This window comes from Frieseomelitta varia, unplaced genomic scaffold (genome assembly GCF_011392965.1).
Source record: "Frieseomelitta varia isolate USP_RPSP 00005682 unplaced genomic scaffold, Fvar_1.2 scaffold_422, whole genome shotgun sequence".
Taxonomy (NCBI): Eukaryota; Metazoa; Arthropoda; class Insecta; order Hymenoptera; family Apidae; genus Frieseomelitta; species Frieseomelitta varia.
Genome location: NW_025110171.1, coordinates 107,195 through 121,895, shown reverse-complemented (window position 1 = coordinate 121,895; position 14,701 = coordinate 107,195). Strand labels below are relative to the sequence as shown.

The following is a 14,701-nucleotide window of genomic DNA, read 5'->3' as shown; positions in this document are numbered from 1 at the left end:
GGAATAAGGTTTGTACAAAAGTACCATACACTGTTTAATGTGAATTTCCATTTCAATAAAAGCCAACAATAAAGAAAACAAACGTATTAAGCATTAAAATTCATCCATGTCTTATTGCAAGCATGAGAGCCTTTGAATTTTCATCCTGAATCGCTGCTCTACACTGAGCTACTGTGTTCGAGGCACTTTTCCCAACTAATATAGTAACAGTTTTAAATAATTAGGTTTAGTTTACGCGAGAAGGAAACGAGTAGAAGGGAAATGTAAAATAATATTACCTCTTAATCTAGCTGCATGTTGTACCCCAAGATTCAGTTGCTTCAAATTCGCCGTGAGTTCTTTGTAACTCTTCATTCTAATTTCGTGTTCCCTGATCAGGTCGACATTAACATTTTTCAATTGTACCAGCCTCTTTCTCATCTCGTCGATATTCTCGAGAATTCTCGCGTCCTCCAAGCGAATTATAATATTTTTCAGCAAAGTTGTTTCATTAGCTGCCTCTGCTTGCAGCCTAATGTCAATTTCCTTTAACTCTATAATAAACTCGTTACTATTGTCATTGGACTGCGTTTATAGGAAATTTAAAGACGCAATAATTCAGTTATAATAAAATCTAAAAGATTTTCTACCTTTGACGCGTTCCAGAGCGTCCAACATTTTCCTCTCTTCGACCGGAAATGAAACCTCGGAAGAAAGCTCTCTGAGGCCCAAGTATAACGATAACGATTGAATAATATCGCCAGCAAATATAATATCTTCCGTTTGAATAGTTATTTTTCCCGTTGAATTTGCCATGAAGCAATGAATCTTATTGTCTCTCATTCCGCGAAGCCATATTTCAATGCCTCCGTTGTTCGGCTTGTCTTCCTTAACTTCGAATTCCTCCGGAAGGACAAGATTTTGATTCAACCATAGAACGATTCTTTGAGGCCTTTCCGTGAACTAATTCATCGAGAACAAATGCCACGCATAGTACGATGTACTTTTATATTCGACCGTTAGTCAATTGAAATTAATATTAATACCTCAGCTGTGACACTGTTTCTTGTGAAATCCTCTGCAATTTGCTCAGGTCGTGCGATGATTTGATACATGCAAAATCGTGGCAATTGACGCGTCATTTCGAATACCTTAAACGGAGTAAAGAAATTGAAACGAGATTTTATATTAAAATATTGTATAGAATAAAATATTTTGTAAAAGTTCTTCGTCTGTATATATATATGGTACCTGTAACAGATCTGCACCAGCTGGACCAACGCATACTTTAACATGCATATCGACTGGAGCATTCTTCGGAGGGCGAAGTTCTATTTCGAGTTCCCCTTTGGGTCTATTGGGATGGACAACCAGAGTTTCACCTTCAAACACTCCTTCAGTGAAAACTATCGCGCAATGTATCTAAATTTGAATAATACGTTAAAGGGTATTTTAAAAAATAAAAAAAAAAAAAAAAAAAAAATACAGAGTTTTACAGGAAAACTGAATTAGACTTACAAAAAGTCCAGGTCCAGAAGCGAGAGCAACGCGAGCCGCACCGTTGGATGTCATCAAGCTAACTGCCAATTTCGTTCCATGATACATATTTGGCACAGACGCACCTCTCTGCCTAAGTTCCATTTGAAGTACTTGCTTTTTGGCTAACAAATCACGTATTATTTCACCAGGTTCTGGTGTATCCATCGTGGAACCAGAACCATAGCCACGCACTAAAATATATTATAAAAGATAGAAACTCTCGAGAAAACGTCTCGTTAATTTAATTTAATTTCATATATTTAGAAAAAAAAAAAAAAAAACAAAACATTCTATTCTACCTTCTCCGGCAGAAGATACTACGATTAAATCAGATTTGCCGATTCTTCTGTAATCAGCTTCCACGATTCCTGCTATTCCGGCAGATAATTGTATTTTAAAAATCACTTCCCCATTATTAAATGACCTCGCGTCTACCTTTCCATTGTTCCAACCAGTTATGACTTCCGGTGTACCGTCTCCATTCAAATCGAAACTCCTCGTAACAACTACTCGATGCTTCGACTGAAAAATGTATGAATTTTTACGAAATTCGAATTCAATCTTCGTGTATTGTTTCCACTTTTGGCTATTTACGTTCTTTAACTGACCTTGACACGCCATAGCCTTTGAGCCATTTCATAGACACCAAGAGTGCCATTTCCTACTGAATAAACAAATCTTCTATTGGGCAGACCAGTTAGAGTACTGATTGAAGCTGTTTCTTTAGTCTCCCAGAGCAGATTGTCTTTCTTGTATACCTTTATTTCAGATTCTTTTGTCCCAGTGATCAACTAAATATTTCTGTGTTTGTATTAAAGAAGGACTTATAATCGAAGTGATCATTTCTTATTATAATTTACCTCGTTTTCGTCGTCTCCATCGAAGTCGAAGATGGCTAATGAAGTTACAGTACCTCCTACTACTGCCCAGAATATCTCTGTACCTTGTGAGTCTAAGATTGTCACGGAACTATTGCCACCGATGATTGCAACTTGATTTGGAAGCCAACTTAATTTGCCAATCATTATATATCTTGCACTATCAGACATCTAATTGCAAAACAATTTAATTTTTTTTTTTTTGAATTTCACATGTTCGACATTGTTAATAAATGATAAACTCTTATACAAATTTATATTTTTATATTTTAAAGAACCTGATGAATCTGAGCACACATTTATACCATCCACATATCAGCCATTGTGTGCTTCATTGCATTTTGAAATTTCAGACAAGTGCGTAAAATAAACTCTACTAGTTATAGTACCTCTTTGTAAAAAATATCGGAATTATCTTCTATGTTATAGGCCAAAACATGAGATGTGGTTCCAATTAGAAGAATATCTCTCTCATCATCGTTAAGTCGACCAGTGCATAATGCTGTAATCTAATATTGATTAATTTTTAGCCTTAGATACCTTGAAAATTAATTTTTGTCAGTGTTTTATAATTACTTATGAAATTATACCTCAGTTCCTATATGAAGTTCCGCGAGTTCTCCGCTCCAAGATAATTTCCTATCGGGTTGTTCATGATCATGACTGGTTATTTGTGGTTGCCTATGAGGACTGTGTACCAAGATATTTCCACCGTAAGTTGCAGCCACTAGGCAAGCATGAGAACCGTCGAATTTGCCGGAAGTTACAAGGCCAGACTCTATGTGTTTTTGAATATTTAGAGAAAACGCTGCCATTTTAAGACCAGTTCCAATGGTTACACATATTCCAATGTAATATGGTAACAGTTTGTGGCCTTGTGACCAGTGGGTGGTGGATTATTGATCTTTTCTTGCCTGTATGAACTTTATCTGGTGTATTAAACTGTATACATATACTATAGAATTGTAATTATAGTATATGAAAGTATACATTACATTGCAAAAGATTTTTGTTTCAGACGTTATTACAATGATGAAATAAAAGATAAGTGAAGGAATTTAATTAAATCATAGAATTTATTCAGAGAAAGATACAATCAAATTTTTTACAATTGTAATTACGAAAGTACATTTGTAAGTTTATAAATAAACGATTTTCACACATGCACTCTTGGAGGCACCACATACACTCTATGTTACTGTCTTTGGGAACTACCTCCTGCTCCTCCAGCTTCTGGATTTGTTGCAGATGATAGAACAACAAAAATCAATGCAGGAACAATGTACATCCACTGAAATTCGAAAACAATAATACATAAATTGCACTTGACAAAATACTGTGTTTGAAACAAGGAACTTACATATCTTGCAAGGAAAGATCTATTGTCTTTCGCCTCTCCTCTTTCTCTTGCTTCTCTCTCACGTTCAAGTTTTTGAATATATGTAGCAGTATCTGGAACTGGCCCGCCATCGGGGTATTTAACAACAACATTGGTCGTCCACATATTTGTGAATGGATTCTCTGTGCTACAAGGGCCAGGTGATGATATGCTAACAGCTATTGGTTCAGCTGCACTATCAAGCCAAATTGTTATAACATCTTCAAGATCAGAACCAAGAAGATAACACTATGTACAGAGAAAACATTAAAAGTAAAATACAGATATATATGTGTAAAAGTATATGAGAGAAATGAAATTACCGCAGGCAGAGAAGTTAAAAATGTTATTTCATTTCCTAAAGAGGTTCGAGCTACTGCTTTGAGCCTGTACTTGCCATCATGTTTGGCAAGAGTTTTTAACTGGTTTATATGAGGCTGTAACAATCCATTTTGTCCAACAACAGAGGCACCACTACGAACACTTGATACTGTAACGTTACCTCGTTCTACAAATATGGGTTCTGACTCGTCGTTAAATGCGTGCCATAATCGCAATTGCAACCAGCCATCGTAATCGAGTTCGCTCTAAAATTTTAGTGATTATTTAAAATATGATAAAATATGAAAAATTAGAAAAAAAAAACGAATTGGAAAATATACTAACCCCACGAGCTGATGATGATACACTAACTAACAAACTTATAAAGATATATATCGTATACATTATTTAAAATTATTTTTTTATTTATTCTCAAAAATCAAATTAATGTCATTTTATAACGTAACGTAGTTTACAATTAATTTATCGAATGAGACCAACAGAATGTGCGAACTTTTCGCACTATTGTACAAGTGGTTTGATCATCTGCTAATGTTTAACAAGTTTGGTTATTTGTAATCTTATTAATATTTATTAATTAGTTTTATTGAATATTTTGTTAAAACTGATTTGTTACTGGACTTTATTTCGCCGAATTTACTTAAAAAATTCATTGGGTTTTAAAATTAAATTGTATACGAGAGTGCAATTATTTCTACAATTTCTCTTCTTAGTGGTTAGTTTCTAGTACACGTTTATAAAATTTACGTATTTCAAGATAAATTACTATAATTTCTTCACTAATCAACCGTGAATTGGATCCAGTGTGACCACGCCTATGGTAATTTTTAACATTATAGTATCTAGTAGTTTTTAGTATTATAGTATTTAGTATAATACTATATAAGAATCATATATGATAGTATATAAGACTAAAACATCTACGATCGTTAAATAATTAAACGTTATTCTTATATATTAAAAGTAGATAGATTTATATAAATTTTGATTAATATAAAAATTATATCATAGTAACTAAATAAATGTACGAACACACCAGCTAAGCTATATTCATTTTGATGTCTGTAGATGTCGCTCTTACAGACTTTCCACCATTGTATACTTGTCGCGTCACTGAAAATCGTGTGTAATGATACTTGAAATTTGTAATTTATAATTTTATTTAAATACGAAAAAATATAGTAATGTAATTATATCCAGTGTTGTAAGAATTTTGGTGTATTTGTAATAAACGGTCTGCTCATCGATCGTGACAAATGATACGCCATTTGAGTCGTCAAGTGCGTACAAGTACATATGTACACTAACTTCTTTTCCTTTTCATTTCGTGCAGTTTTCTTTTAAATTGACCGCGAATTCGAACATTACATCGTTTATGGAGTAGCAAAGAGAGAAATTTCCTCACACTACATCCACACGTTCTGCTACACAATTTTAGGTTAGACTGCAATGTTGGGTTAGGCAATAGCCGGCCGGCTATTGTCTAAAAATGTTTTCAACATTTGTTAATTTCTATACATTAGTCAGCAGTATTCTGCACTCATAAATAACAATAGTCACTTGTTGAACATGTGTCTAATATTATCTCGATTAGATATTTATATCTTACTTTTATTAGAGTTCAATTTAAAAAGAAAAAAACTAAGAATTTCTAACAAAGAGAAAAATTAATCTACTCAATGAGACAAACTGTTGTGAATTATGCATCACAAATTGAAATCGGAGAATGGGTTGTTTATTGGGAATCTTCCAAAACTTTAATTATACTCACAGCATAACAAATTATATTTTTACAGATGGTATATTTCAAAGTACATACTTTCAAATTGTAATTAAGCAACACACAAATTGATATTTGAATTCATTTGTAATCAAATAGTTTATTAAGGTAAATTTAATTGATTTTGTTATAAAATGCATATGTGTAATAAATGTGTAATAAATGTAATTCAAGATATTTTAATATACTTATGAGCATAATCTATGTATTAGAGTTTTGTATCATCATTCTTTCAGAAATGGACGATAAAGATCCAACGAGTGTTATCAAAATGATAAAAGATCTAAGATCAGGTTCTGAAGCATATCGTAGAAGTAATAGCAGTGCTGTGTCACTAAGATTATCTGGTACTGCATATACACCAATGGCATTTAGCGAAGCTGATGAATGTCCATCACCTAAAAAACCAAGGCTAGATGATTCTAATAATTCTAATTTAAATAAGGCTGAGGTTGAAATTGTTCCAACTAGTCCATGGGAATGGAGAAGATTAAAAGGACAGGTAATATATTCAATTACCATTATATAAGTGTTTAAAAATGTAATAGCATCAATGAAATATATATGTTTTATTAGATCGTGTCCTTAAAAACAAGATTATCTCATCAGGAAGCTGCTGTACAACAGCTTCACAAAATACGTAGACAAATGGAAGAAGTTTTTGAAAAGGAGAAAGGTATTTTAGAGATGCAGGTCGAACAGGATAAGCAAACGATTAAGCAACTGGAAGTACGTCTTGATATTTCACGTAGAACAATTCAGGATGCACGCGAGGCACAGGTTGCTGCAGAGAAAGAATTGTTTCAGGTACAGTGTCTATATATATTTAATTAAATTAATTATTTAATTAATTAAATTTATCGCTATAATTAATTTAATATCGCTGCTTAATATGCAAAATGTATATTGTATATTGTCCGTAGGTGAAAACAAATTTGGAACAGAAAACTATGTTGCTAATGAACGAAAATTCAAAACTGTTGGAAAATATTAAAAATGCGCCTGTACAAGAGAGTACACCAGCAACAAAAAATTCTACTGATGTATCTGAAACACAACTAAAATTGGATGCGGCTCAAACAAGAATAACACAGCTGGAAGAAAAATTAAAGGAATACCAAACTAAGCAACAGGAGCTAGAATTGCAAAATGTAGAACTTCAAAGTATGAAAATAAAGATTGAAAGATTGGAATCAGAAAAAGCGTTATGGGAGGAAGGAAAGTTATTAACTATGAGAGCAGCGAGAGCGAGTGAATTTGAAAAAGAGCTCATTGCTGCGAAAGAAACTATTGCTACATTAAGGGAATCTGTTCGAGGAAAATTACTTTTAGAAGAACAAATGGCCAGTGTAACAAAAAGGTATGTTTTCTTAAGATGTTTTTTTACAAATTTTCTTAAGATGTTTTTTACAAACTTTTATGATATAAATACTCTTGTAACTTTATAGATTAGAGCATACAGAAAAATTGGAGCAACAGGTTGCCTCACTTGAGGCCAAAAAAACGGAGCTTTCACTGTCTCTGGCCGAATATGAATCTATTGGAATTACCGGTGGACCAATTGCTCTAAAACGTGAATTAAATCGTTTGCAACAAGCTGAATTGGTTTTGAAAGCAGAAGAAGGACAGCTTAGATCTAAACTGGACGCCGCGTTGAGAGAATCGCACACATTGTCAAAAAATTACGAGGATGCCAAAAAATTGGCCATGGATGTTACCGTTTCCAAGGAACAATTGAACAAATTAGTGAGCAGGTTACAAAAGAAGATGATCCTCGTTACAAGAGAAAGGGATAGTTATCGGCAACAGTTAGACTTGTATGAAAAGGAGATGACGATAGACAGTAACAATGCGATGACCGAAAGAATTCCTACATTGGAGCGTACGATAGATGTTTATAGGTAATTTCACATTCCGTTTCAAATTTTTCATTTTAATATAATGACTGAAGTATAATGATACATTTATAATTGCAGAGAATTAGTTGCCAAATTAGAAAGTGATCTTCAAGCAGCCGAGAGTCATAATCAAGCAGATGAATGCAATAAATTAAGGGAGGAAGTCGAACGATTGAAGGGCGAATTGGAACATCGAGCACTGAAGGGCGACTTTAATTGCAACGCAAGGATATTGCATTTTACCATGAATCCTGCTGCTATCGCAGAGCAACAAGCAGAGGAGAAACAAATGGCGTTGTTACGTGAAGTGGAGGAGTTGAGGACAAAAGTAGCACAAGGTGGAGCCAACGCGACGACATCCGTTCTTCAAGCACAAGGTAATTTTTTCCTAATATATTATTATTATGATTTTTATTAAAAGACAAAAAAATCAATCATCAATTAAAGATATCTGTATACTAGACACTCAATTAATAGTAGTGGCTAGTAATAATAAATAATAGTAAAACGTAGAAAATACTGTATAACGTGAAAGACAATTATGAGTAACTGAAATCGTATTTAAAATAACAGAAATAGTATGGAAGAATTTTTCTGAAATACTTAGGCTAGTAGAAGAAGAGTACTCTAAAAAGTTTTAAAGACAAATTATAATTTATAATTATGGTAACCAACTATTACTTGTATATTGATAAATCTTTCTAGTAGCTTAGATGAATCTATAATTAAAGCATCGCTATATATTTATATTATACATTTTCCATTTCATTTATAATATTTGTCTTATTTATACTTTCAGTGAAGAAAATATTACTATAAAATTATTCTATTGTATATTTTATATTGCTTTATTATGCTATTTTGTATACAAATATTTTATATTATTTTTATAAATAATGTTGAAGATCTTTTATGAAAACAGTCAACAAAATGAATCTTTGCTCTTTTTAACTTTGCAACTGTAATTCGACTATTTTGCGCCATTTGGTGTAATTTCGTTTTATATTTAGCTGGATTTTTATTTTACATCTAGAAATAGCGGAACTCAAACAGACTCACGAGATCAAAATAGCTCGCCTAAAGGATGCCTTCAAGGCATCGTCGCAAGAATACCGGCAAGCTTGTTACCAATTGTTTGGTTGGCGAGTGGACAGGACGAAGGAGGGTCGATACAAATTGTCTAGTCAATACGCCGAATCGCCAGAGGACTTTTTATTTTTTAAAATTGGAGAGGAGGGAGTGGACCTTCTAGAGACCGCGTTCTCCGCCACGCTTGGCACATTGGTGGAGCGGCACCTGCAGCAACAACATAGCGTGCCTATGTTTCTGAATGCAGTGCAAACAGATCTGTTTAATCAGCAAACTATGACGAACGTTATGAGCTGATCTTCGTAATTGTCATTAGATTTAATCTGTTTTTGTACTTCAAGACAGAATCATAATTCAGTTTATCACTAGCCATTCTTTTAAATCGATGTTTTATCGGTTCTAAGTCAACTTAAAAAAGGAATAAGATGTTTCATAACTGTTCGAATTGCGTATATGATTTTTTGAAAGATTTACTTTATTGGATCGATTATACTAGGTTTCTCATCTTTGTACGTCTTTTTTTATTACTAGAAGATTCTTATAGATTTTACTCGTTTTCGAATAACTCTTGTTCGTTATGTAATCATATGTTTTTAAGCAAATGGTACATAGAAATAGAGATACGATCAATAAAGTTGCTTCTATTCAAGCGACATTCTTGCACGTGATCTTCTGTCTTAAATAATTTTGTACATTACGAGCAACTCTTTCAACATTTCATATAATTACTCATACATCGTTACTTAGTTGAATAGTTAGACATTTCGTTCGCTGGATTGGCGTTTGAAATATCAGTTTATTGATGCGAGACTAATCCATCGCAACTACACTATCGTTATACGCTTTACTTATCACAGAAGCCACTCAATGAATTCCCAGAACGACAATTGACCGAACCGTTTGTAACAGAGTTGTTAGAACTAAGATTCAGCGTTCTGCAATAGAATCATTTTGTTTAAGCTATTGTCATTTTTTATAGCAAACAAATTCTTTACATTTCAAATAAATTTTTGTCGAATATTTTCCCTTATCCTTTGGACTTTTTTGATGTTTTAATCCTTCGTACAAAACTGTTCACCGACTTCGTCTATTGTTGAAGCCAAAATTAGTTTGACCATTGCGGTGATATAGCATTTAACGCGAGAAACACAGTAGCGCTCCTCTCTATAACTTAGGGATTTCCTGGCGAAACTTTAGTTTCTGTCTGTGTGTTCGAATAGGTTGACTCAAGACAGACGATGTTAATCTCGCGTCCAATTTCGTCGGTACACGGAACTAGGAACTTGGTGGAAAGAAACGCTGTGTTAACGTGCACGGACTCGATCGTACGTCTGTTTGCTTTCACTCTGGTTCCTTGTAAATTTCGTTCATTAATCAACAATGAACAACCATATCACAAACGAACCTTTGCCATAAAACTATCTTTTATTTTCGATTCGATATAAGATACGTTTCAATTTCTACAGAAGATGTTAATTATTACACAATTACAAAGGATATTATAAAGTTATTAACGTTTTGGAATTTCCATATCGTGATTCATTTTAACCAGAATTTTGATTTCAACCCAAACATTATTCATGAAGAATAGAGAAGAGCCGATTCGAAAAAAGGAGAGGATACTTTCAACACTCTAGCGAAGAGTATCACTTTGGAAAAGAAAATATTCCAACAACATTCTCTCGAAACTTTCGTCAAAGAGATTATAGTTCAACGCAAAAAGTGATTCGTGCGATTCCTCCGATTCTCTTAGAACCTTCGCAGGAGAAACGAAGAGGAACCAAGGGATCATAACTTGCACAATTCATACTTACTCATAACCTACTCAAAATTACTTTGCCGGTACATGAAAACATGTACGAGATAAAAATGTGCGAGGGAATTACTCTTGAGGAGGAACGTGTGAATCGTTCATCTCAATTACGTGGCGGTTTTACCAGGACTGGGGGAAGAAACTTTTCGAATTCTGCACGAGTATGGAACGACTATGGCTGCGGATCGCACGGACCATTCCCTAGGGAACCGTTAACAGACTACTCCCGCGTCCCTATATATTTGAGAAAGAAATTTGGGCCGGTCTCGGAGGGACGATTCCAATTGCATTGTCGGCGAAGAAAAACTGTCCGAGGGTGACGGTCTTTATTAGCGAACCGAGTCACCCTCGCGCAACTTATGAGACGCAGAATTGAATGTGTAGATACACGTGTTCCTTTATTATTGGACAAGGTAAATATAATCGAAAAGAGGCGACATAACACGCGAAAGAGAATAACAGTGTGTAATAATTAAAGAGAGCGAGGTCTCTTGCTGTTTGCGACCGAGTTATTTCTTCCTGTCACGTTTCTTTTTGTTACACGATCTTTCGTTGTACGACACTTTATTATCATTGTGATTATACACTTTATTGCTTGCGAATATTTTTATTACATTTCATACTGCTGTTGTAATCTTCCAGTCGTCATAAACAATCGTTACAAATCATTACAGATTTAATTGCTGGAGAATGTGGCGGTGTGGGTGAGCAATATTATCAATTTTATTATTTTTATTACTTTCATTATTATTATCATCTATTTATTTATTTGTTATTACAAACCTTTCTACAAACGTTGTTTTTATTATTTATGAATATTGCACACTACTATTTTTTATCAGACAATTGTAAACAATTATGAATGAAAGACAATATTTTTTTAAAAATATTTAAAAATTTCCCCCGGTTCGGTATCAAGCGAGGAAATGTTCGATTTGATTTAAACAAGCACTTTGAACCTGGCGACCTGGTTTAAATTGGATTAAAGGATCGTCATTTTCGAGGATTACGATTTATGTCAACGGGTTATGTGTTCGTTGTAATAATTAATTTATTATTAACAGTGTCGTTCGCGGGCCGTGCATCAGAGCTTAAGATGGCTCCCAAATGAGTTCCTTTCATTAGTTCCTCAATTTCGTTTCTAATTCAACGAGAGATTGCAGAGCGTACGTCCGCGGATATAATGTTTACGGTTATTCTCGTGCATTGATTGCGTTTCGTTCACTTTACTTTCGTTATTACTTTATCATCGACGGTTGCTGATTATCGCGTTTATTGCAATACCGGATCGTTAGTTATCGTATCCCAAAGGAGTCGAATTTCGAGCTAGTTACGTGTAGTTCAGTTGCGGAGTTCCTTGAATCCGTATTTTCAGCTAGTTTCGAGAGAATCTATTTAGTCTTCTAGGAATATATAATATCTCACTAGTTCTGATTTTCACGGTTTATTGGAGTTCGGGCTAACAAACGTGTTGAAAGAAGTACACTTTCCTCTTCTACTGTCGGCGATTAGTATTAACATTAACTCTATATTGTTTTTTTTTTTTTTCGTTTTTATCATTATTAAATCGTGCGATAATCACCATGGTGCAATTAACACCGCAACCGACAACGAACTCGCAAGAAACAACGAAACAGTTTTCATTTGGAATGTTAAAAATTACAAAGTGCTGCAGTTTATCTTCATTAAAATAATCATTTCCGGCTAGAAATTCCGCGAACTCTCTCTCTGAAAATAATTAAACAACTTCCACGTGAGATTGTATCGAAACACTACAATTCTATATAATTCAATATAACACTATTTCTAAAAGAAATCTTCTTCCTCTGCGCAGAAACGGCGAGCTTTCCCCTCCGGATATTTGCTCACCGACAAGATGTAAATATTTTAATTTATCCGCAAGACGGATAACTCGAACTCGGATGATCGATACTATCGTAAATCTAAGAAACCTGTATCGAAACTATAAAAGAAGCGCGCATCTACAAAATTTAATACAACGAATTTCAAATTCTGCCAACGTGAGCCGCGATATTCGGATTTTATATTACGAAGTTTAAAAATTGTTTCGTGCACGTCAGGCGTTCATAAAGTTTTAACGGTAGATCACGTTCCGCGAGGCGAACCAAAAAAAAAAAATCAATATACCCGATCGTTTTTTCCCTATTCTTTCGGCGTCGTATCGCTGAAACAAGTCGTTTGGAAATGGCCAAACATCCTTTTGCACCCTCGGGAAACGGAGGGGCGGAATGTTCGTTTCTACCGTTGAAATTTTCGCGCACGGGAAAAACCACGTATGCACGTGTGTACGTGTGTAGATTTGTGCACGTGGTGCCGGGAAGGATGCACGTTTTGTACGTGCATGCATATACACGGCGTGGAACTGCACACTGGATGACCAAAGGCATTTCGACCGTGTACGCTCGCTGACGACAGGAACTCGATATAAGCGGCGCCAGCTGCGAGGGGTCTCGGCAACTGCCGCGCGCCGAAACTCCATTATCCTTAATTATAATCGCGTTTAATCGCAAACTCATCCAGCTCCCTTCCATATGTGCGCCCAGCTCTACGCGTCGCTGCTGCCTTAACTCGCCTCCACGCTCACGTCGAACCTCAACCCTTGCTTATCAATTCGGAATCAACCGTGTGCACCCTTTCTTTCCCCGTCGGCGAGCCAAACGGATAATCTGTCGTGACAGGTTTCTTCCTACTTGCCGAAACGGTTGTTGTCACGTTACGGTGATGTAGATGTTCGGGGTGAGGCTGACAGGTGACGATTCTCGAAGAGATGTAGGGGCGGTTTTTGTTTCACGGACATTTGATTGAAATATTTTACCGGCGCCTCGACGAGGAATCAATTTTACTCTCGCTTGTACCAGTAGATACTAGACGATTGTTGAAAGATGGATTTTTCAATTGCGATTTTCATGTTAAATTTGGGAAAAATAATTTGGAAACCAGGGGCTAGTGGTTATTTTTTTCTTACTAATAACAATTAGAAGTTGATTTTCATTTTAAAATTTAGAAATCAGAGATTAGTAGTCATTTTTTTTTTTTTTTTTTTTACTAATAATTAGAAGTAGATTTTCAATTAAGATTTTCATTTTAAACTTTGGAAGTCAGAGGTTAGTAGTCTTTTTTTTTTGTATAATATTTAAAAGTAGATTTTTAGTTAGGATTTTCATCTTGAAATTGGCAAAATAATTTGGAAATTTTTTAAACTAATAACTAGATGTAGATCTTCAGTTGGGATTTTCATTTTAAACTTTGGAAGTCAGAGGTTAGTAGTCTTTTTTTTTTTGTATAATAATTAAAAGTAAATTTTTAGTTAGGTAAAGTAAATTTTTAATTATTTTCATCTTGAAATTGGCAAAATAATTTGGAAATCAGAGGTTAGCAGTCATTTTTGAAACTAATAAGAAGAAGTAAATCTTCAGTTGGGATTTTCATTTTAAAATTTGGAAGTCAGAGTCATTTTGGAAGTCGTTATTGCATAATAATTAAAAGTAGATTTTCAGTTAGGATTTTCATTTTGAAATTGGCAAAATAATTTGGAAATCAGAGGTTAGTAGACATTTTTGAAACTAATAAGAAGAAGTAGATCTTCAGTTGAGATTTTCATTTAAAAATTTAGAAGTCAGAGGTTAGTAGTCTTTTTTTATATGATAATTAAAAGTAGATTTTTAGTTAGGATTTTCATCTTGAAATTGGCAGAATAATTTGGAAATTTTTTTTAAACTAATAACTAGATGTAGATCTTCAGTTGGGATTTTCATTTTAAACTTTGGAAGTCAGAGGTTAGTAGTCCTTTTTCTTTGTATAATAATTAAAAGTCGATTTTCAGTTGTTCAGGATTTTCATCTTGAAATTGACAAAATAATTTGTAAATCAGAAGTTAGTATTCATTTTCTTCTTCTTCTTTTCTTTTTTTTTTTTACTAAAAGTTAGTAACGACACTTTATTTTTGACGTGACGGTCATTCGAGAGAAGAAAATATAGAGCGCG

At 34.2% G+C, this 14,701-nt stretch overlaps 3 protein-coding genes across 4 annotated transcripts; 1 reads left to right on the top strand and 2 right to left on the bottom strand.

The window, feature by feature from the left end:
* Window positions 1-16: 16 nt before the first annotated feature.
* LOC122531890 (Bardet-Biedl syndrome 2 protein homolog) lies at window positions 17-3,274 on the bottom strand. The gene is made up of 11 exons (XM_043660167.1): window positions 2,987-3,274; window positions 2,786-2,905; window positions 2,379-2,567; window positions 2,127-2,309; window positions 1,818-2,040; window positions 1,498-1,709; window positions 1,231-1,401; window positions 1,026-1,130; window positions 630-942; window positions 279-533; window positions 17-195 (listed from the first exon to the last, which is right to left on the bottom strand). Exons 1-11 carry the CDS (start codon window positions 3,209-3,211, stop codon window positions 101-103), a joined length of 2,091 nt encoding a protein of 696 aa, XP_043516102.1. The 5' UTR covers window positions 3,212-3,274; the 3' UTR covers window positions 17-100.
* Window positions 3,275-3,453: 179 nt separating this feature from the next.
* On the bottom strand, window positions 3,454-4,896 carry LOC122531893 (ER membrane protein complex subunit 10). Its single transcript, XM_043660172.1, has 4 exons — window positions 4,441-4,896; window positions 4,098-4,361; window positions 3,757-4,023; window positions 3,454-3,687 (listed from the first exon to the last, which is right to left on the bottom strand). The coding sequence occupies exons 1-4, from the start codon at window positions 4,498-4,500 to the stop codon at window positions 3,592-3,594; spliced, it is 687 nt and encodes a 228-aa protein (XP_043516107.1). The 5' UTR covers window positions 4,501-4,896; the 3' UTR covers window positions 3,454-3,591.
* A 310-nt stretch (window positions 4,897-5,206) lies between these two features.
* On the top strand, window positions 5,207-9,913 carry LOC122531888 (mitotic spindle assembly checkpoint protein MAD1). 2 transcript variants are annotated; one of them, XM_043660163.1, is made up of 8 exons: window positions 5,207-5,396; window positions 5,913-6,004; window positions 6,133-6,398; window positions 6,473-6,703; window positions 6,820-7,256; window positions 7,345-7,797; window positions 7,873-8,171; window positions 8,828-9,913. In XM_043660163.1, the coding sequence occupies exons 3-8, from the start codon at window positions 6,135-6,137 to the stop codon at window positions 9,178-9,180; spliced, it is 2,037 nt and encodes a 678-aa protein (XP_043516098.1). In that variant the 5' UTR covers window positions 5,207-5,396; window positions 5,913-6,004; window positions 6,133-6,134; the 3' UTR covers window positions 9,181-9,913. The 2 variants fall into 2 exon arrangements, with proteins under 2 accessions (XP_043516098.1, XP_043516097.1); XM_043660162.1 differs by having other exon boundaries at window positions 5,207-5,554.
* The last annotated feature ends 4,788 nt before the right edge of the window (window positions 9,914-14,701 follow it).